This window comes from Bidens hawaiensis, unplaced genomic scaffold, assembly GCF_021521415.1.
Source record: "Bidens hawaiensis isolate Kalapana, Puna unplaced genomic scaffold, B.hawaiensis_p1.1 tig00018568_1, whole genome shotgun sequence".
NCBI classification, from domain to species: Eukaryota; Viridiplantae; Streptophyta; class Magnoliopsida; order Asterales; family Asteraceae; genus Bidens; species Bidens hawaiensis.
Window position 1 is genome coordinate 143,204 of NW_027492810.1, and position 23,184 is coordinate 166,387.

At 33.3% G+C, this 23,184-nt stretch overlaps 2 protein-coding genes across 3 annotated transcripts; both read left to right on the plus strand.

Annotated features, from left to right (window-relative positions):
* Nucleotides 1-5,641: 5,641 nt before the first annotated feature.
* Nucleotides 5,642-16,882, plus strand: LOC143556387 (putative prolyl 4-hydroxylase 7). Of its 2 annotated transcripts, none has more exons than XM_077045720.1 (7): nt 5,642-5,979; nt 13,258-13,347; nt 14,652-14,709; nt 15,392-15,496; nt 15,831-16,064; nt 16,169-16,232; nt 16,463-16,882. In XM_077045720.1, the coding sequence occupies exons 1-7, from the start codon at nt 5,882-5,884 to the stop codon at nt 16,756-16,758; spliced, it is 945 nt and encodes a 314-aa protein (XP_076901835.1). In that variant the 5' UTR covers nt 5,642-5,881; the 3' UTR covers nt 16,759-16,882. The 2 variants fall into 2 exon arrangements, with proteins under 2 accessions (XP_076901835.1, XP_076901834.1); XM_077045719.1 differs by lacking the exon at nt 5,642-5,979 and adding an exon at nt 13,033-13,185.
* Nucleotides 16,883-17,826: 944 nt separating this feature from the next.
* Nucleotides 17,827-19,618, plus strand: LOC143556375 (transcription factor MYB35-like). The gene is made up of 3 exons (XM_077045711.1): nt 17,827-17,989; nt 18,069-18,198; nt 18,859-19,618. Exons 1-3 carry the CDS (start codon nt 17,854-17,856, stop codon nt 19,454-19,456), a joined length of 864 nt encoding a protein of 287 aa, XP_076901826.1. The 5' UTR covers nt 17,827-17,853; the 3' UTR covers nt 19,457-19,618.
* Nucleotides 19,619-23,184: the final 3,566 nt, after the last annotated feature.

Consider the following 23,184-nt stretch of genomic DNA (forward strand, 5'->3'; position numbering starts at 1 on the left):
AACAACTTTATAGGCTGAAATGATTCCAGGAATAATGTTTTTTTATCTGCTTGTTTAGTGGCACAAACTGTTACCAGTAATTATTTATTTTTATTCTAGTATTAGATCCTTTTTACATTAATAAATTATTATCCACGTCAGCATGCTTACGTATGTAAAATATTGTGTTAGGATACCAAATCATTTTTGTATTTATAATTTTTTAGGCTATAATATATCTAAGTTAAATTGGATGTATTAAATTTAAAAGGACCACACAAGTGTCACACCCTTCTAATCAAGTCCAACTTGCAACAAGACTAGTGGGCTCCAAAGCTTAAAAGTTCAAGTGGTACTACTATCTATCATGTCTGCACAAAATACGGTTTTGGACTCATGTTCAAACCCGTGGTATATGTCGGCACGCCATAGATTGTTACTTGTCTTTGTGTATGGTCAATTATTAGCGGTTAAGACATACCCCCTTGTTATTGGATCTTAAATTTTATCGGCTTTATTAGAGGTGATATAATAGATGGGTCTACACATCTCCGTTTAGAAGATGTCTTACGTTGGAATACCGCTTCTAATGGTTTTTTTTTGGCATATATGCCACTACAAACCGACAGATCTAATGGTTTAGAAAAGAGGTGTTAAATTGTTTCGTTAATTTTTCTTGTAAATAGTTATAACATTAATCAAGAGATTTTTATTGTTTTTCTGAAACAATAAATTTGAGCCCTAAGTTTAATAGAGTAAGCTAACCTAAGTGAATGCTTGAAATAAGTTATTTTCTTTGTTAAAACAACTTAAACAAGCAACAAACGCACGACTCAAAAGAAAACAATTATGAATTACCAACTGTTATAGGTCATGGCATGCTCTTCTCGTTTTTTGATCATGATGTAGGCGTTGTCTTGTTGCTTGGCATCACCGCTATTGTGTAACATTCATCGTTATGTTCTTATTAAAAGAAACCTAAAAAATTCTTAAAAATCATGAGTTTTTATAAACTTTTGAGTCTGGTTAGTTGGTTTCTAGCTATCATATGCTCCGATCAACTTAAGAAAAGCTTGACTTGACTTGAATGAAATACATAACTCGATAAAAGTTTGCTTCTTTTGGGTATTACTCTAATAAGTTGATGTAAATTGGAATTTGGAATTGCTATTTTACCAGGAGTGAAGATAACAAACCCAATATAGTAAAGTTTACGAACTGATTTCTATTCTTTGTATTATTGTTCTATAATGGTAAGTTTATGTTGCAATATAACTTTTCAAATGTAAAAAACGTGCTATGTTAAAAAAGTAAAAAACCATTATTACATGACACGTGTACGTATCCGGTACAAGGGTTTTAAGTCATCCATATGAGGCATTCAATTACATTGTACCATCTCAACTTTACTCAATTTGTCGTCTTCATCATCATTCAGTTCATCTTTATGTATTTCTTTTAAAGGAAACTAAAAATAAATCCAAAGTAATGTTTATTAAGGTATTATCCTTAAAATGAGTTTTATGACAAAAATAACCAAAATAATCAGAGATCTTATGTTCGAATCATGTGTCCACTGGTTTCTATCACAACCTCATAAAGATCATTTATGCAACACAAGCTACGATTTACGTAAAAAAAACATGTTTGCCGCATTGTGTGGAGGACACGTCAATTTTAAAATTTTAATGTAATGTTAAATTGAATCTTAAAAAAACTATTTTCGGTAGAAACCGTAGAAAGAACATAATTATAAAGCAGGAAACATCAAGTTTTTGATCATCCTATTCGATAGGAAGACGGGTTTCATGATTTGGGAGATGACAATTAAAGACATGTTCATAGAAAATCGATGGATAGTTCACAGCCAAAGGAGATTAAAGTAAATGTGTAACAACCCAAGTAAACCGTGTCAATATATTTACTTCATTAAATTAAGATAAAAGATCAAAATGTCCATTTTGACCATGTCCAATTCAAGAGTGCCCATCTAATCGCGCCCGGCTCCATTATATCCAGTTGTCCACTATTTAACATGGCGGTCTACCTTCATCTAATCATCAAAAGACTAGATTTTAAACCTAATCAGGAAACGTTTGGTGGTGATCAAACGGTGGTGGTTGGTTGGTGGGGAGTCAATTGGTGGTGGTGGCGAGTCAATTGGTGGTGGTGGCGATGCTCGGGTGGTGTTTTCTGGAAAAAAAATGTGACTTTTCCAACTATACAATGTTAGGATTCTGTTAGTCGCGAACCGTTGAAAACAAATACGTTAAAAAGTTGAGACCGCCGACATCAAATTCGTTAGTTTGGACTGACAACGACTAAAATGAGATAGTTTGGACTAATAAAAACCAATATATCTAAAATAGTCATTATTATTAGTGAATAGAAATGTAAAAAACATATTGTCTTTATTTCTTTTTTCTGAATAATAATAATAATAATAATAATAATAATAATAATAAGTGAGACAAAAGTTAAATCAATTATAGATGTCGCAACATATTGAATGGGGCCAATGCACAAAACCATCGACTTTGACAATAACATATTCAAAAGTCAATTCTCTCTTTTGTCTATGTCTTGATTATTCTTTATTGTCATTTTGTTTATCATGTGATATTAATAGAATTACGTAAATTGTAGGTAAATGTTTAGAAATATACTCAAATAAAGTTGATTCATATATTAAATCCAAAAGTTTTATAAACAATTATGATATTTTTCATTATTACAACACAAGTATGATCACAAAAAACTAACTTAACTAATATGTAACTTTTAACATCAATATATTACCAACTCTTATACACCATCTAAGCACTTAGTACAAGTGTATAAGTGTATTATGTAATATCATCGTTTTCTACATAAACTTGATTATTTTTTTCTACATAAACTTGATTATTTTTCTAACAGTGTTTTCCCTGTAATAAACATGTCCCTTATATATACATCATGTATATAGGAACATAGGGTAACATTAGGTTTATTTGCATTGTTTTTAACGGGATAAGCATTTTGACATAATGGAAATAGTTCTGTTTATAAAGTGGTATATAACCCTTGCTTCCCCCCCCCCCCCCCCACTAAAAAATAAAATAAAATAATAATAACAATCTTTGTTTCTCGAAATGTAATTTATGAGAAATCTCTCTCTTTATAACTCTAATAATACATCTTCTAAGTACTTACAAGTGTATTATATATTTATATGATTTCAATTTTTTTCTATTTAAAACTGGTTTTGTAATAAACGTGTCACTTACGGCATATATATCGGGTAACATTATGTTTCTTGCATTATCTTTATAACGATAGGCATCATGACCCAACGAAAATAGTTTCGTTTATAAATTAGGGGTATATAATCCTTGTTTCCTGAAACGTAACTACTAATAACTTGCCTTGTCTAACATGTCATGTGGAGTGCCAAAACCTAACATGTGGTAAGACCATGTTGTGAAAAGTACAACTAGGAATAAAGGGAATTGTTGATTCTTTCATTAGAGATTTTGTACACCATATATATTATTATTCTATGGCAATACTATTAAAAATAACATGTATATAAGAACAATTTGGTGGTCCATTTTCATACCTATGCTGTTTAAAAGAAAAAAAAAGGTAATTACAAGATTTTTTTTATATCTATTTACAAAGTGTGTACAAAATTTTAAAAATAAATATGTTCTCATAAAGCCAGCTCTTACTTTATCTAAGACGAGTTTAAGCACAAATTTCAGCTCTAACGAAACAAATTTAGGGGCTGTTTGGTAGTCTCTAAATGACCATTAAGAGGCTACCTCTTAATGGTTTATAACCTCTTAATGATTAAGAGGTAGACATAAGTCTGAATGGTTAAGAGGTAACCATTAAGAGGCAGCCTCTTAATCATTCAAACTTAAGTTTACCTCTTAACCATTAAGATGTTATAAACTATTAAGAGGTAGTCTTTCTAATAACTATTCAGAGGCTACCAAACAACCCATTACTTGTTTCGAAACTGTTTTGGCCCGCTAGCTTTAATGCCAATAAAGACGACTTAATGAAAGAGTTTTATAACGATTATTGATATAATATTTATTTCAAAGTTGAAACATATTTCCAATTCTAATTCTTAAAGATTATTATTTTTAACTAAATACTAAATGTTTATTCAAGATATCTAGTTTTGAAAAATATAGCAGGTTTAGGTACTCATGTACGGCTCCTGTTTAGGAGGTCTCAAGTTTGATTCTTGGCTTATGTGCTAGCTCTAAAATATAAGCAGCATAACTGTAAAAAAGGTTTGAAGTCGGGTAAAGTACGTTGCTAATTTTCTATATATAAACAACGATTTTTTTTGTGTTTAGGCTATCGCACTTTTTAAATTGGAAAGTCTCGTTGACTCACTCTGGCCAGACTATTTTATCTTAACCGAGCTCACTCTGGTTCAGAGTTTGGCTTCGATGTTCCCCCGATAAACCAGTCGGCGTGTCGTCACAAGAGCAGAATTCTCTGACGTAACACATTGTGAGACGAAAAACTGACAACCTTACCGGACCTAGCTATATTATACTTTTCAAATTAATTTGTTTTATCTATACTATATATAAAGCATGAGTTAGGGACCTCTTAAATTTTAAGAGGTACCAAACTCATTGCTTTATATACAACACCTAATGTATCAAAATTTTAAAAACTAGGGGTAATTAATTCTTTACATATTTTACGTAACTTTCATTCTTTCAAAATATACTTACAATTTTGGTCCCTCAACTTCACTACCTTTTTTGTAAAGTTTAATAATAGTTATACATATGCCCTCCTAATTCAAAACCAACTACCCCACAACTTTTTTAACGGACATAACTTTTTCACTCGTTAATATTTTTTCAAAAAAATTACGTCATAAAAACGAGCATTTTATTCTCTTTAATTTGGGTATAATATTGTTATGGTTTTTAGTTTTAAAAATTTAGCATGTTACGCGCTTACCATTTTGAACCGGGTAACAAGTCGAGTCGGACGAGTTCGGCTCATTTATAAAAGTACAATAGGGTCGGTATAAGTCGATACAAAAAAATGGTTATGGTTCGGGTTCGAGTAGAAATGGGCCAGATCAGAACGTTGTTAAGTCAGAACGGGTTTGGGGCCAAAATGGGTTGGTTTAAAAAATGATTTATTTCAAGTTTTGGTTAAGCATGTTTTAATGTCGGTAACGTGCATTCCCGTCCGGTTACACGTGTTCAATCTTCGATTACACGCAACTGGCTTTGCACGAGTTACAAGCCCAATTTTAGGCTATGTGTTCACTGTCATCAGGTGACGTATGTACCGACACGGACTATGCGTTAAATAATGAGTTGCGCGTGCGCCCCGCTGCATTGTGCGGGCACCATGCTAGTATTCACCAATATATAAATGAGGGATGACCCTAACTTTCCATGGTTCAAGCCTTGATCTCACCCGGTTTTACCGACTCCTCGCTGTCGTGTCGTTTGGTGAGAGTGGGGGTCGGGTTTTATTCGGGAAATCCCTCAATAGTGGACCGCTAGAGGCTCCGTCCGTTCGGACTCATGGCCAAGCCAGGCTACCTATATTTTTATAGGTAGTTGGTCGTTAAAAAAAATAAATAAAATAAAAAAGCAAGAAGCTACCTTTTATTCTTCCATACACCAAACCCATCCACTGAATTCAATTTCATGTTATTCAACTCACAAACAATCCAGTGGGCGCCCACTTTGACAAAATCCAATACAACCCGACCCGACCCATTTCACAATCTTGAATCTTCAATACCCAATTCCCACTTTCAAACACCTTCACAATCACAAATTCACAATCATCTCAAATCTTCATCTATTCCAAATTCCCTCATAAACCCACATCAAGATTACCAATTAACTCAATTCCCCAAATGGGTTTTGCAATTGATCAAAGATCCATCATGGGTTTTCTTTATTTCCTCTTGTTCTTCACCAATTTCTCAATTCAGTCTTCAAACCCACGAAAAATGTAAGCTTTTGCACTAAAAATCGTTTCTTTTGTCACGAATTTGAGGTTTAATTTGTGGGTTTTGATTTGCAGACTTGAGTCAGTGATTAGATTGCCGAATGGTGATTCGTATGGCCACCCGTTTGATCCTACCCGGGTCACCCAGATTTCTTGGCGTCCCAGGTTTTAAATTCATTCATAATATATATGTTATATTCTTATTATTGGATGCAATTGAGCCCGAGCCTAAAAGTAAGCTCGTTTAATAAATGAGTCAGAGCTCGAGCTTCACTTATCGAAGCCTAAACGAGCTTCTCATTTTTATAATTTTTAATGTATATATTTAATAATTGTTAATTAATATATATGATATAGTGTTATGAAAAGATAAGTAAATAATATTACATTATTTTATACATGATAATTGAAAAAAATATATAAAAGTAATTATTAAAATATAAAAATATATAATATATGTTATATTCTTATTGGGTGCAATCGAGCCCGAGCCTAAAAGTAAGCTCGTTTAATAAACAAGTCTTAGCTCGAGCTTCTCTTATCGAGCTTGAGGGGACTCGTGAGCCTAAACGAGCTTGTCATTTTTATAAATTTTTAATGTATATATTTAATAATATAATTAATATATATAATGTTATGAAAATATAACTAAATATTATTACATTATTTTATACATAATAAGATAAATTGAAAAAAAAGTATATATAAAAATTAATTAACAAATACTTAACTAGCCGAGCCCGAGCGGAGTTAGAGCTTAGAGCTTAAGTACCTGCTCACGAGCCGAGCTCGAGCTTTGAAAGAGCACGAAACGAGCGGAGCTCAAGCTCCATGTAAGTTAAACGAGCCAAGCTCTTGGCTCGAGCTCGTTTGCACTCTCCACACCCGGAAAGTACATATTCTTGATATAATGAATATAATATTTTTATATTAAATTTGTGATTTTTGCAGGGCGTTTTTGTATAGAAACTTTTTAACTGATGTAGAGTGTGATCATCTTATTCAACTGGTGTGTAATTGATTATTATTATTATTATTATTATTATTATTATTTAGGGTAACAATTTATTGAATTTACTAATTTGTGATTAGGCAAAGGATAAACTAGAGAAGTCTATGGTTGCTGACAATGAGTCTGGTAAGAGTATAGAAAGCGAGGTCCGAACCAGCTCGGGAATGTTTCTTAACAAAGCTCAGGTCAGCTAAAATCTTTGTTTTTGTTATTTAGAAACATGTTACTATCAATGTAGCATGATGGTTTTATTGTTATTGTTACGTGCAATCTACCGATGTTAGGTTATAGCTAGAAGTTTGTTATAAGTTGTTTGTTTGGTACCATTAAATAAAAAACTCAAGAATACAGTGTTTAGGTTAGTGATAATTGAGTAATTTTATATTAATTTCAATAATCTTTAAATTTGAATATTTGATAACAAAAACTTTCAGTAATTAAAAATTGTAATATGTTTTTGTTGAACACATCCAAACACGCTAGAGTTCACAATGCGTTTAATAACGTGAGTTAGTGATAAATATTTATGGTTTAATATTATTAGTTAATATTAGTACTTGGCCATTATTGATTTGTATAACCATATTACCATCCAACTATAAAGATTCGGTTTTTGATGGCTTTCAAGATTTGAAATTACGATTTGTGAATGAGCACTTATGAAGTCTTGTTCTCGATTAGTCTAATAACGTGAGTTAGTGAAAAATATTTCATTTTTAGTATTATTAGTTAATATTAACACTTGGTAATTGTTCTTTTGCATATCCACATAATAATCCAACTATAAAGATTCGGTTTTTTGATGGTTTTCAAGATTTGAAAATATTATTTGTGGATGAGCACTTATGAAATCTTGTTCTCGATTAGTCTAATAACGTGAGTTAGTGAAAAAGATTTCATTTTTAGTGTTATTAGTTAACATTATTACTTGGTAATTGTTCTTTTGTATATCCACATAATAATCCAACTATAAAGATTCGGTCTTTATGGTTTACAAGATTTGAAAATACGATTTGCTGATTATAAGCACTTATGAAATCTTTGAAGGATGAAGTAATAGCTGGCATTGAATCACGGATTTCTGCATGGACGTTTCTTCCCGTCGTGGAGAGTCGATGCAAATATTGCATTACGAGAATGGTCAAAAATACGAGCCGCACTGGGATTATTTTCATGATAAGGCCAATCAAGAATTGGGTGGTCATAGGATTGCAACTGTACTCATGTATTTGTCTAATGTACAAAAGGGCGGTGAAACCGTGTTTCCCGAGTCTGAGGTAGTTATACTTTTTTTTGGTAAGTTTATAACCAATTTGATAGTTAACAATTTGACTGTTTTCAATGTGTTGCAGATAAAAGAATCTCAACCTAAAGCTGATGAAGATTGGTCCGAATGTGCTAAAAAAGGTTATGCAGGTATATTATTATTATTCAATCGACTTTTTGGTCAAACCGACGAGATTTAGAGAAACAAGTAAGAAATTGTTGTCAACGAACTCATGATGGAGATATTTTTTGTAACATAAACTAGGGGTGCGCAAGAGTCCGAAAAAACCGATTCGAAACCGAAAAAACCGAATCAAAACAATAACCAATGGTTTTTTTTTGTAAAAATGTTTGGTTTTGGTTTTGCATGTAATAAAAACCGAACCGATTTTCAAGATTTTTATTTTTTATTTTAAGTAATTTATAAAAATATAATAAATATGTAACTCAAATATCGAAACCGAATGGTTTCAAAAATCCAAAAACAGAATCGAAACAAAAACCAATGTTTTTTTTTTTGTAAAAATGTTCGGTTTTGGTTTTGCATGTAATAAAAACCGAACTGATTTTCAAGATTTTTATTCTTTATTATAAGTAATTTATAAAAATTTAATAAATATGTAACTCAAATATCGAAACCGAATGGTTTCAAAAATCCAAAAACCGAAGTTTGGATTTCGGTTTGATTTTAGCCCAAAACCGCACCGAAGCGCACCACACACACCCCTAACATAAACAGTTAAAACACACGATACGAACAAGGTTTCTTTGATTTTTATATAATAGTTGACCGTTTGACTTGTAAAATTTGCAGTCAAACCTATGAAGGGTGATGCATTACTATTCTTTAGCCTTCACCCAAACGCAACAACCGATGCATTAAGCTTACATGGCAGCTGCCCTGTCATCGAAGGCGAGAAATGGTCTGCAACAAAGTGGATTCATGTCAGAAACTTTGACAAACCGATTAACACAAGTGATGGTTGCAAGGATGAAAATATAAACTGCCCAACATGGGCTGCGGCTGGTGAATGCACGAAGAATCCTGTTTACATGGTCGGGTCTGATGAAGGTGTCGGGTATTGTAGGAAAAGCTGCAAAGCTTGTTAGAAGACACGGTTTTCATGTATTTATATTTATGGTGTTTGTTATGTGTATTTGTTTTTATGACCATGTTATGTTATGAATGCTCGGGTAAATGGTGTCGGATGTAAGATGAGTTGAGCGTTGCGGAAAAAAGATAAACAATGTTAAACATTTTTATAACCGAAAGTAGATATTTCGATATTGACCTCGTTTGTTTCGTGTCGTCCAAAGGATATTTTGGTCATTTTAAACTGCTTTTGGATCAGAAGCTAGAGGCGATCTTTTAAGACTCTTAGGTGTTTTTTTTCATTTCTTCAAGGAATGGAATCAACAATTATAATTATAATTATAATAATAGTAATAATATATTATGATTATTATAATAGGATTAGTATTATATTATAATTATTATTTTGTACCCGGTAATGCCCGAAAACCGGAACCGGTTCCATACCCGGAACAAGGTTTTTCCAATACCTGAAACCGGTTTTTCAAATACCCAATTTATACCTCGAATAACCCCTACAAAGTTCAACCCCTTAAAAAATCCAATCTATACCCAAAAGATACCCGAAAAAACAAGGTTTTTTCAAATTCCGAAAATATGGTATTTAAATACTCAGTTTTATAATACCCGGTTTCATACTCGACCTGAACCCGATACCTTGGTTTTAAAAAGCGAGAGACGAACAAAAGCGATGAGGTCTAAAACTGAAGCGCGAAGCGCAAAGCGCAAAAAGCGAAAGCTTTTCGTATATGAGGCGTAAGGTTTTTGTATAAATTTTTTAAATATATATCTTATGTTTTTAGCATCTCAACTCTAAATGTAACAATAAATAGGTGTTATATATGATTCAATATATAAATTATCTACATGTACAACCTAAAAAACATGTTTTACAACATTTTGATGCATAAAAACGACATATGTACGAAAGGCGCTCGCTTCGGATTCGCCTCGGCTTCGCCTCAGGCCGCTTTTTGCCTAAAGTTAGCGCCTCACTCTCCCCTTTTGAACATTGCTCGCCTTGAGTAGGCAAAAGCGATGAAGCTCTCGCCTTAGGTCGCCTCTCGCCTCGGCTCGCCTCAAGCGCGCTTTTTTAAACCAAGCCCGATACATAAGGCACAATTTTTATTACCAATACCCGATTTCTCAATACCCGATCATACCCGAACCCGTGTATTTGAATAACCAGATTTATGCATCTCTAATGAGATTTCACTTTGTCAATTTCATTTTCATTTTCACGTCCCCTAACCAGACAGACTCATGTAACAGGCCCATTTAAAATGGTTTGTGTGTATATATTATAATACTACCACAGCCCGTGCAAACACGGCTTCCGAGATATACAGTAAGTACAAAGACCACAAGGAGGAGGTTGAGGCTGTTGATCAAAAATCCATCATGGGTTTTCTTTTGACCCGAATGGTGATTTGTACGGACACCCGTTTGATCCTACCCGGGTCACCCGGATTTCTTGTGGACTCCACCACAAAGGTTTTTATTTACTTTTTTTTATTTTATATATATTTTTTATCTGTCTTTCAACGGCCACTCTTGAAGTGTAAACGAGCCGATCCGAGCTACATCTTGACTTGTTTAGCTTACAAACAGCCCTAGCTCGGCTTGGCTCGGCTCTAAAGCACGGCTCCTTTATTGCTTGACTCGTGGTTGGGCATGAATAGTTGTTTGTTTATTTTATAATTTATATTTTTTTACAATTAAAATTTAATATATAACATAATGTATGTTATTTTGTTAGTTTATTAATTATTATGTACATATACATAGTATAGATATTATAAAAATTATTACAAATGACATGTTCATTTAAGATTGCGAGCCTAAACTCGAGCTCGATAATTATAGCTCGGGCTCGGGCTCGGGCTCAGGCTGAGGCTCGTTTATTAGACGTGCTTACTTTCAGGTTTGAGCTCGTTTAAGATTGGCTCGTTTGCACCCCTAGTCTTGATCTTATTGGTTATTGTTTTTATCATCTTATCAAGTCAGCTATAGCGGGCACGAAGCTTGCGTGATAGAGCCTTTGATGGACCATAATTCGAGTGCTGCAGATGACTCAAATCCAAACGAGTCTGGAAATTTACAAGTGTTGAGCCACCTTAAAGTTAGAGTGAAACAGATAATAGAGTGATGTTATGTTTGCTCTTGTTAACTTACTCCTTGTTGATTGTTAACTAAGTACTTCTTATGGTTGTTGATTGTTAGCTAAGTACTTCTTATGGTTGTAGAATGATATTAACTATCTTTTGATTTAGAATCTTAACTCCTGTCGACTCGTTTTATATCGGTAAATGCATTGGGTAATTGATTCACTATTTCTTGCATATGCATCATGTTCCAATCTCCATTGCTTATATGATTTGTTCACAAGATTTGAAGTTAATAACACACTTGTTACGTCTTTGTTGATAACGCGGAGGCGGTTAGATACTTTGATTCTAAACTTTTTAGGGCTACATTGATTATTGTTTTCTTTTAAAACACGGTTATTTATGGTTTCAACTCAATTATTTATAGTCTTGGACAATACTTTTTTTAACTCGTAAACGGGTGTGACGAATCCAAATGGTGTCTTCGTAATCAAAAGCCAGAATTTGGGTATTTTTGGGTCGGTTTTAAGTCCAAATCGAACTAAAAATAAAGTAGTATATGTTTTAAAGTAGCCACTTTTCCCTTAACCCCTCTTGGAATAGACTTGTAACACTTTTGGACTATTGGGTTCGGTTATTTCGATATGATTACTCCTGTTACGTTTTAGTTATTAATTAATGTGGTAAGGTAAGTCATCATAGGTATCAAAAGAAAAACTTTTCGGACCATTTGTCCGCACTAAATTACAAATAAATATGCTTTAAACTCGGATAAAGTAATATTTAACAATTATCATGTTAAATAATTGAAAATAACGAAATTATTTAACAACTATGAATATTTGGTAATTATGCGAAAACGCAAATAGGCAAAATAACCAAAAAAATGAAAACCTAATATAAAAGAAAAGGTAGAAATCTCTTGCGCTCGTTCAAAGGGTATCTTGGTCATTTCAAACGACCTTTGGTTTTACCAAGAGGTAATGATGATATAAAACTTAATCACATATGTACCTAATCTAAAATTTAAATTACATATAACCCTTGTTTATTTAAATTACACTATGGATGGTGGAGATGAAATGGAATGTGAAGATTGAAAAGAATTTATGTTTTGTTGAAATTTCTTTGTTATCTAACTTATATTTTTATCATCGTTCAAAACAAACTATTGATGATGTATATTTTAGTAATATTGAATTTTAAGTATGATTTTACAATTTCTAGAGTAGAATATGTAATAATAATTTAAAGGCTAGCGTCAAATGGGTCGTGTTCGTTCATACAACATTGTTTTTAGGTTCGGGCCGTATTTCGTTTCGTGTAATATTTTCATGTTCGTGTTTGGTTAAACCCGTAAACGTGACCTTTCTAGCACTCCTAAGTCCTAACCCATATAAACCCAATTTTTTTAAAAATAAGTAAACAACTCATTGAAACCAAGTTTTCCCGGCATAATAATAAAAACTAACAAGCTTCAAGTGTTTCCAGTTATGGCAACTAACATCTTCAGAACCCAAACGGGCCGACACTTGATGGGCCCACTTCAAGAACAACCTGCGAAACATGGTCTTGAATTCAATCCATTTCAATTACAACTCATAAACCCTTGTTCCAATCACCAATTCCCAAATGGGTTTTGCAATTGATATAAAATCCATCATGGGTTTTCTTTATTTCCTCTTGTTGTTCACCAATTTCTCAATTCAGTCTTCAAACCCACGAAAAATGTAAGCTTTTGCACTAAAAATCGTTTCTTTTGTCACGAATTTGAGGTTTAATTTGTGGGTTTTGATTTGCAGACGTGAGTCAGTGATTAGATTGCCGAATGGTGATTCGTATGGCCACCCGTTTGATCCTACCCGGGTCACCCAGATTTCTTGGCATCCCAGGTTTTAATTCATTGATTATATGCACACATTTTTTATTTTTGTTATTATTATTTTTTTGGATCAAGTGAAAAAATAGAATCAGTGTATTAATAATTCAAACATCATTGTTCAAACGAGCAACAAGCTGCGCTGGCCAGGTATGAGGTAGGGCCGGGTGGTCAACCGACCTCGGCCTGACACCCTGATAGGCCCGGAAAAATAGAATCAATAAATTAATAAGTCAAACCAGTGGCGAAGCTTGGACTGAGGCACCGCCGGGGGGGGGAGCTCAAAATTCATACAAAATTTCACAAACGAGGAGGGGCCGGGCTCAAATTTTCGGCCAAAAAAGGCTAAACGTACACTACGTATAAAAATTTTCGGCCGAAAACGGGTAAATTTACACTAACGCGCAAAAAACAGGGGGGGGGGGGCGGGCCTCAGTGAAGCTTCGCCCCTAAGTCAAACATAACTGTTACATATGGAAGTCAAACGAGCAACAAGCTACGTCGCTACCCGAGGCTGGCTATGAGGTAGGGTGACCTCGGCCCGACACCCTGATAGGCCCGAAAAAGTAGAATTATATTAAAAATTCAAACTAGCCCTGCTTGTGGTGCGCACATATGATGTATATATGTGTGAACCCTCGGGTGGGCAAAAGTGAAATTGCACTAATTTTGACGTTATTTTACTAATCTCGTGAAAATAACGTTAAAAGTGACGGACGGTTAATCAGGCATCATGTAGTGGCGTTGATAGCCGAAAGACAAGGGTACATGCACCGATCAGCCGGTGTCCCAATGATTGAGTGCTATGTGCCTTATGTCCAAGGCTTGATGCAAAACTACTATCGAGCCGGGGGTCTCACCGAAAGCAGCCTCTCTATCCTTATAGGGTAGAGGTAAGGCTGTCTACATCTTACCCTCCTCAGACCCTACCATAGCTTTGCTATTGGTGGGATATACTGAGTACGATGATGATGATGATGATATTAAAAATTCAAACATCATTGTTAGTTTGTTACGTATAGAAGGCAAACGAGCAACAAGTTGCGCATCTACCAAAGGCTGGGGCAGGTGGTTGACTGACCCCGGCCCGACATCCCGATAGGCCCAAATTTTATTTATTTTTTAATAAAATTTGTATATACATTTTTTTTGAAAAAAAAATATATTTCTTGATGCTTATACCCAATTACTCAACTAATTTAAGGCCTAAGTTTTATTTGCCTTCGGGCCAAAAATTTTTCACGATTCTCGGAGACAACCCTGTAGATACACCTTTATAAATATTGTATAATTATATTAAATTTGTGATTTTTGCAGGGTGTTTTTGTATAGATACTTTTTAACAGATGCTGAGTGTGATCATCTTATTCAACTGGTGTGTGAGTTGATTTTTGATTATTATTATTATTATTTAGGTTAAATCAAGGGAATTTGGATTTTTAGTAGGCCTGTTATGAACTGTTTGGCGAGAAGTTCGCTTATTTAATTTATTTAATAAACGAACGAACATGAACAGAAAAAATTGTTCGATTATATGTTTGTGTTCGGTTAAAGTTATACGCATGAACACGAAAAGCCCCGCTTTGTTTTCGTTCGGTTCGTTTACAGGACTAGATTTTAGGGTAAAGAGTTAGTGAAGAAGGTTGAGACAGTATTAAAACAAACAGAACATAGGGAATATTGATTTTGATTTTGATTATTATTATTATTATTATTATTATTATTATTTTAATTTTGGTTAAATTAAGGGAATTTGGATTTTTGTAGGCCTGTAAACGAACAAGACTATTATGAAATGTTCGGCGGGAAGTTCGGTTTATTGTTTATTTAATAAACGAACGAACAAACATGAACAAAATAATTGTTTGATTATATGTTCGTGTACGATTAAAGTTAAACGCACGAACATTCCCCTGTTCGTGTTCGTTTGGTTCGTTTACAGGCGTAGATTTTAGGGTAACGAGTTAATGAAGAAAAACTGAGAAAGTTTTTAAACACTCGCCAAATAATGTATTTGAGTATTTGAGTTTACTAAATTGTTATTAATTTGTGAGCAGGCAGAGGATAAACTAGAGAAATCTATGGTTGCTGACAATGAATCTGGTGAGGCTGTAGAAAGTGAGGTCCGAACGAGTTCGGGGATGTTTCTTAACAAAACTCAGGTCAGCTAAAATCTTTTTTATTGATTTGAATGAATGTTATGTATGTTAATATGATGGTCTTATTGTTTTTATTTTTACGTTCAATCTGTTGGCGTTAGATATAACACGCCTAAGGTTAGTGACAGTTTAGGAAGTTTATATTAATCTTAAAAAACACATCCTTTAAATTTTAATATTTGATTAGTACAGTATTACTTTAGATAATAAGAATTATAAATTTATAATCTGTTCTTGTTGAATTACATCCAAATAATAAAATATATTATCATAGTGAAAAAGGTTTCTGATTTTTGTATTATTAGTTAATATTATTACTTGGTAATTATTATCATAGGATGAAGTGGTTGCGGGAATTGAATCAAGGATATCTGCATGGACATTTCTTCCCGTTGAGAATGGAGAGTCGATGCAAATATTGCATTATGAAAATGGTCAAAAATACGAGCCGCACTGGGATTACCTCAATGATAAGGTTAATCAAGCATTGGGTGGTCATAGGATTGCCACAGTACTTATGTATCTATCTAATGTACAAAAAGGCGGTGAGACCGTGTTTCCTGATTCTGAGGTAGTTATACTTTTTTTTTTTTTTGTAAATTTATAACCAATTTAATAGTTCACAGCTTGTCTGTTTTAGTTGGTTTTGTAATGTTTTTTCTCAATGTTTTGTAGATAAAAGAATCTCAACCGAAAACTAATGAAGATTGGTCTGAATGTGCTAAAAAAGGTTATGCAGGTATATTATTATGATCTTCAGTTGACTTTTTAGTCAAACTGACCAGATTTCAAACAAAGCAAGAAACTTTGCAAAAAAAAAAAAACAATAATAATAATATGATAATAATAATAGTAATAATAAAATATTTTTTTTTCATAATTGAGATATTGTTTGTAACATAAAAAGGCACAATAAGAACAAGATTTTTATGATCTTTATGTAATAGTTAACCATTTGACTTTTTGCAGTCAAACCAAAGAAGGGTGATGCATTGTTGTTCTTTAGTCTTCACCCAAACGCAACGACCGATGTGTTAAGCTTACATGGCAGCTGCCCCGTCATCGAGGGTGAGAAATGGTCTGCAACAAAATGGATTCATGTAAGAAATTTTGATAAAGCGTTTAACAAAAGCGATGATTGCGAGGATGAAAATACAAACTGCCCAACATGGGCTGCTATTGGTGAATGCAAAAAGAATCCTGGTTACATGGTCGGGTCGGATGAAGGTGTCGGGCATTGTAGGAAAAGCTGCAATGTTTGTTAGTAGATATGGGCATTTTTTGTTATGTCCCCGCTATTGTTATGAATATTCGGGCAATTCCCGTCGTATGTAATTTGAGTTGGGGGGACGCAGGAAAATGATATAAAAGTTTTAATAAACCGAAAGAAAAAAAATTCAAAAGGGTATTTTGGGCACGTCAAAGGGATTTTAGATCAAAAGCCAGATGCGATTTCGATGCTGCACTTGTTTGTTTTCGGGTTACTAAAGGGTATTTTGGTCATTTAAAACAACTTTTTAGTTTAGAAGCAAGAGGTGATGTTCTTTCAAGATTTATAAAGTTTAGATTTTTATAAATGGGTGTTAGATATTTCGATACTACACTTCACTTGTTTGTTTCAAGGCTTCAAGCCATCTAAAGATATTTCGGTCATTTCAACTGACTTTTAAGTGATGATTTTCAAGATTCATAAAGTTTAGGTTTTTATAAACGGAAAAGATTCATAAAGTTTAGATTTTTATAAACCGAAAGTAAATTTTGATACTGCCATCCTTGTTTCTAGTTACCAAAGGGTATAATGGTCATTTCAACCGACTTTTTGATTAAAAGTGATGATTTTCAAGATTCATAAAGTTTAGGTTTTTATAAACCGAAAGTAAATTCTGATACCGCCATCCTTGTTTCAACTCATCAAAGGGCATAACGGTCATTTCCATCTTTTTTTTTATAAACCTCTCAAGATTCATGAAGATGTCAATGACCCTTTTAATTTAACACCAAGCTATTGATTTTACACCCCAATTCAATCATGGGTTTAAAATTGCAACCACCATCTTGGCATTTTGAATCATTCTAACAAATAAACCGAAACGTACAACGTTTACCGCATGCGGTACAAGTCACTATAACATTATTATTTTGGAGCATACATAACAATATTAGCATGAGGAGATCACGCATGCAATATGTTCATAGAAGCCAATTCTACATGCTTTTGTTGCCTTGGTACTTGTTAATTAAACACCCCCTCATCATATTAATGCTTCTAAAACTTGCATCACCACCACCATTACCATTCTCATTCTCATTCACATTTCATCTAGTGTGTGTTTGTGTGTGTTTTTTTTCAATATTGATCAATGGGAAGACGGCCTCCGTGTTGTGATAAATCACACGTCAAGAAAGGCCCGTGGACGGCTGAGGAAGACGCAAAGATTCTTGCGTATGTTGCTAGTCATGGTATCGGTAACTGGACTCTCGTTCCACAAAAAGCAGGTCGGTTTTGTGTTACTAGACTTTATTTTTTGTTAACTTTTTAATGACACGTATCGTGTGTGTGCGTGTGTGTTTACAGGTCTTAACAGATGCGGGAAAAGTTGTAGGTTGAGATGGACGAATTATTTAAGACCGGATCTTAAACACGATAGCTTCACCGTTCATGAAGAAGAACTCATTTTGAGATACCATCAAGCTATAGGCAGCAGGTGAGTTTACCTATTATACATTTATACACATACTCAAGAATAAATATAAAGAACAATTTGTACAAACTTATGCATATGATTAAGTCACTTTGTGTTGGTTCATATATATTAAGTAATTTATCTGTGAGATTAAAAGTTAAAAACAAAAAAAAGTGTAAAATGATCGGTATGACTCAACTTTACCGGTTTTTGTCTCGTGTTCACCAACCTGTCGCATTTGTTGTACAATTTATACAAACATACGTTTAATACCGAACCAATTTTGCATATAAAAAAACAAGAACCACCATTTTTCTATATACATATTGAGGTATTTTTATACAGAAGTAAAAACACTATGAAAACTACATAAACACATGTAAGGTGATAAAACAGATTGTATGAATATGTCAGATATTGTGTTAAAACATATAAATTTCAAGTTGATTTTTAGCACATTTTTATCTGAACTGTATAATCTTTGTATTAATCTAGCAAACACGATAGTTTTTCGACAATAATCCAAGTAACTTGGTGTATACATTTATGCAGAAGTTTTATGCATTTAAAAAAACTCGGTTTGATGACTTTTAACCTTTTTTTTCGCAAATTAATTTAAAACGTAACATAAATAAAATTTCTCGCTTAAAACTAAGTTTTTAGCTATTTTATAATTTTTAGGTGGTCTTTGATAGCAAAGCAACTACCCGGGAGAACAGACAACGATGTCAAGAATCACTGGAACACGAAACTAAAAAAGAAGCTTTCCAAAATGGGAATCGATCCCATCACCCACAAACCGTTCAGTCAACTTCTCTCCGATTATGGCAACATCAACGACATCATCCCACAAAACACAAGACCATTAGACCCCACACGGGCCGACAGTTCAATAACAATGATGGGTCCGTTTCAAGAACAACAAGCTACAATGAATAATATGTTAGCCGCTCATTTTCAAGTCATCAATGAAGCAGCATCGTCTTCTTCCACGTCATCACATGAATCTAAAGTGCAAGTGAAAGTACCGTCTTCACCCTTCGTTTGGAGTGATTATCTTGTTGGAGACCAAGAACAAGAGTGTACCAACGAGCCTGATTCACGCATTTTACCACCTGGTGGTGAAAGCGTGAATATATGCAACGAGTTGGGAGATTACGGGAAAAGCAGCGTGGATGTTGCTACTACTTCGGTTTCTTTTGTGGAGACGATGTTAAATCAAGACCGTGAAATGCAGTTTGATTTCCCGCAGCTTTTGGATGGACATTCAGAGTATTGAATCAACTTTATATCTTTGCAAACATTGAGTTCTTTAGTTTTTAGTTCTTTTATGTAAGGTTTGGATCATGTCATTTGTTGTTATTGTTTATTTCATATTTCTAAATGGTTAAAGTGTTAAGCTGAAGTCGATTTGTGTTAAGAGCGTGTTTGAATGTGCGTTTTGTAACAGAATTTGTCAAACAAAAAACCGAAAAATGTGACTGTTTTAAACTAAGTAATTTCACATTTTACTTCAATATTCAACTTCCTTAAAGCAACATTTTTACTGCAACTTCAATATTCATATATGACTATTTTGAACCTAAAATAATCATAAAATTTTGATCATTTTTTTAAATTTACACAAGTGAAATCGGTCAGAGCCAACCACAAATCCTCGCCTTGCTAGAACACGAAAGCAATTCTACGTACTCAAACATGAAAACGAATCTCATGTTAGGTACAAGACCTTAGTGTATCGGTACGCAGGATTTAGCATATGCTCAATATAATGGTTTTTAAAATGTTAACTTTGTGTCACAAATTAATCATCCATTTTACCAAACAAATATATAAGTTGATAGCATATAATTTGTAAAATATATCTTATAATCAACACAATAAACTTCATATAACATTTAAAACTCATCAAATTCATTCATAACATACTAACGGTTAAACTTATTTCTTAGCGGTCTCTCTCTTTGCACATATTAAGTGCACATATATGAACCACAATAACAATAGCAATAGGCACATTGTTGATAAGCGACAGGACAATGACAATATCTTGCACACTGAGCCACGTTTGTACACATCGGAACACTTGTCGGTTTCACTGAACCCTTGGCACTGATGCATAGTTTGATGTATCAGAAGAACCTGTTCATGATCATAAACAAAACAACATAAGTATATAATCATAAGTTCATAACTATAAAAACATAACTTCTTTAAGATACAAAACATCAAACCTGAGGCTGACACAAGGAGCAGGAAGCATATCATGATGAAAACCTTCGCCATTTACGGGATAATTACGAGTTTATAAATTACAAAACTTAATTCTATGTTATTGAAGTGTTATGATCTACTTAAGGATGAAGGTTTATATAGTGAGAGGATGAACATATGGGTGGGTAGTGTGTAAATATAAAATTTGTAACATTTAATTATGTCATGTCTTATTAGGAAAATTAAGGAGTTAATGGTATGCAACAATAAAGTCTCATGTTGGTACGAAAAAAGTTAGCTAGCTTAAATCATTAATTCAATGCATTCTCACATCACATTTTACATTTTAACTGGTATTGTTACACATTCTTAATATTGTAAAACACACAAACATATGAGATATGTTGTAAAAACATTTATTAATTATACAAAGTGTATAAAATTAATCTATATTGATTTTAGTAAATTAGAATAGTGAATGTTGATTAGGTGACAAGATTGTTAGAGCAGCTCCAACTCATGAAGAGGGATGGCGTCACGACATGCAACCGGTCGTGTCTGTTTTGGTGTTCGTCCTTTATCGTTCAAAGAATGGCTTGGTGTGGGTCTTTGTCACACATATTTTATAAACAATATATATTAAGTAATTTTAAAGAGTGTTTATAAGTGGGCGTTTATAAAATGGATGTGTTTGAATAAATAAATGAAAAAACTTGAGATAAATTGGATGTGTTTGAAAAATAATGAAAATATGATCTAACGACTAACGGGGTGTGTTTATGGACATTTGCTAAAATCTTGAAGTTCGGGGAAACAAAGATTTGCACGCAAGATGAAAGAGAGTATGGTGCAGGTCATGGGTACGTTTCACCTTCAACACTTCACAAAACATGTTTGATCTCCAATTATTTTAAGGTCTCATGAAATTACCAATGATAATTCATAAAACGGGGGAAATTTCGATTAATAAATACGTGTAATTTTAAGCATATCAACATTTAAAAGAGGACACATTTAAGTCTTGAAGATGTTCGACTTAATATAGAGTTAGTATTGATGAAAGAGAGATTTACACGTTTAAACTTTTCAACTTAATTTGTAATTTGAAATATCTTTTGCTTTTGTGCACTTAACTTAAATTTAATTCGATAAATTTGTAACTTGCATTTTTAGCCACACCATTATCACGCTTCCGCGTATATATTTTGTTATGTTTTATGCATTTAGACCATGTATATTACATAAATTTGGAAAGTATTGTTAACAATGGACATTGAAAACCATCAATGATGAACATATATTTTTAGGTTAATGGTCTAAGAGCAAGTGATCAAAGTCGGTTCATAAAAAGAACTCCAATGCTTTACATAATTTAAAAACAATGTTATTCCAATGCTTTACATAATTTAAAAAACAATGTTGTAACAGTAGGTGTATAAGTCCGAGTACTCCCCGAGTACTTGCTACAAAGTTTGTCTTCGAGACGAGTTTCTTTAGCTACGCATAGTTACTAAGAATCGATCAAAGGTGGTCAACCTCAGCCAGAATCACATCTAGTCAGTAAACTTAGGCCGATTTCAACTTAACAAATAAAAAAAATAATTAATTATTTAAAAATTTATTTCTCTTATTTATATTGATATTTCCCTATTTCCTTTTAAATATTAGTAAACTTATGATATACGACGAAATATATATAATGTCCAAAAAAACAAATTTTCTTAATTTTTTCCATGTCTGAGTACTATCCGAGTGTATCCAACTCCCCAAAAAGTCGCCTTAGTGACTTTTTCAACCTTTTTCAAAAGGGATAAATCTCACGAACAAACAAATAATAAAATTAAATGCCAAATCTCACAAAATTAGAAATGATAGTTCATAAAACTAGGGACATTTTGATTATAAATATGTGTAATTTTAAGCATATCAACATTTAAAAGAGGATACATTTAAGTCTTGAAGATGTAATAATTTAACACAGAGTTGGTATTAATGAAAGAAAGAGTGATTATTTTTCATATGGAAGCCAAACTGCATCCAAGAGAGTAGAGTATGTGCTTCCGTTCTCAAACTTTCCATTTATAAAACAACTTGTAGAGTTTGCGTTGGAATTAGAGGGTCACTGCATTAGTTTGTTGTGTTGCATTCCAGCTGTTTGACATTTATGCGGTTGTTCGTTTTTGCTTTTGCCTTTGGTTAGTGTTTGTGTGATTATGTTTGTGTTGTTCGTCTATGTTATTTGGTACTTTTCATGGTTGACATGCATGTTAGTTGTTTGATTAAAGCTTGCTATAGGTAATTGTCTTTCTGGTATCAGTAGGTTGCCTGACATGCATGTTAAGTATTTGATGAAATGATTGACAGAAAATTGTCTTGCCTATGCTGCGTGTTGATGATAGGCAAAAGTGACCGTTTTGTTGCTTATAGATTGTGTTGATGACGCATGTTGGTTGTCTTTCGACTACCGGTATTTACTAACTATTTGTGTATGGTACCGATACGGAACTGTGCACTAACACTTGACTTTGTCAAAACAAACCGTATTAGGAATAACTCTACTCATTTTCCAATAATTGTGCAATTAGCAAGTTTTTGATGTGTATTTTTGCTGAAATTTTGCAAAATTTTAACTGCACATTTGCGTTCATTTTCCTGTAATCTGATGTGCAAATTTGGCTGTATTTTGACCCAACTTTCGAGCATTTTTAGTGTGTATTTTGACAGCAGCATATCCCAATATATAGCAACCATTACTTCAGCTTATTACATCAAAAATTGAATTGCAATACATTA

Coding starts and splice junctions, on each gene's coding strand:
- LOC143556387 (XM_077045720.1), top strand. CDS start 5,882: ATGGGTTTTGCAATTGATCAAAGATCCATCATGGGTTTTCTTTATTTC. Junction 5,980..13,257: donor TCTTCAAACCCACGAAAAAT/GTAAGCTTTTGC, acceptor TTTGATTTGCAG/ACGTGAGTCAGTGATTAGAT. Junction 15,497..15,830: donor TGTTTCTTAACAAAACTCAG/GTCAGCTAAAAT, acceptor TTATTATCATAG/GATGAAGTGGTTGCGGGAAT.
- LOC143556375 (XM_077045711.1), top strand. CDS start 17,854: ATGGGAAGACGGCCTCCGTGTTGTGATAAATCACACGTCAAGAAAGGC. Junction 17,990..18,068: donor TCTCGTTCCACAAAAAGCAG/GTCGGTTTTGTG, acceptor GTGTGTTTACAG/GTCTTAACAGATGCGGGAAA. Junction 18,199..18,858: donor CATCAAGCTATAGGCAGCAG/GTGAGTTTACCT, acceptor TATAATTTTTAG/GTGGTCTTTGATAGCAAAGC.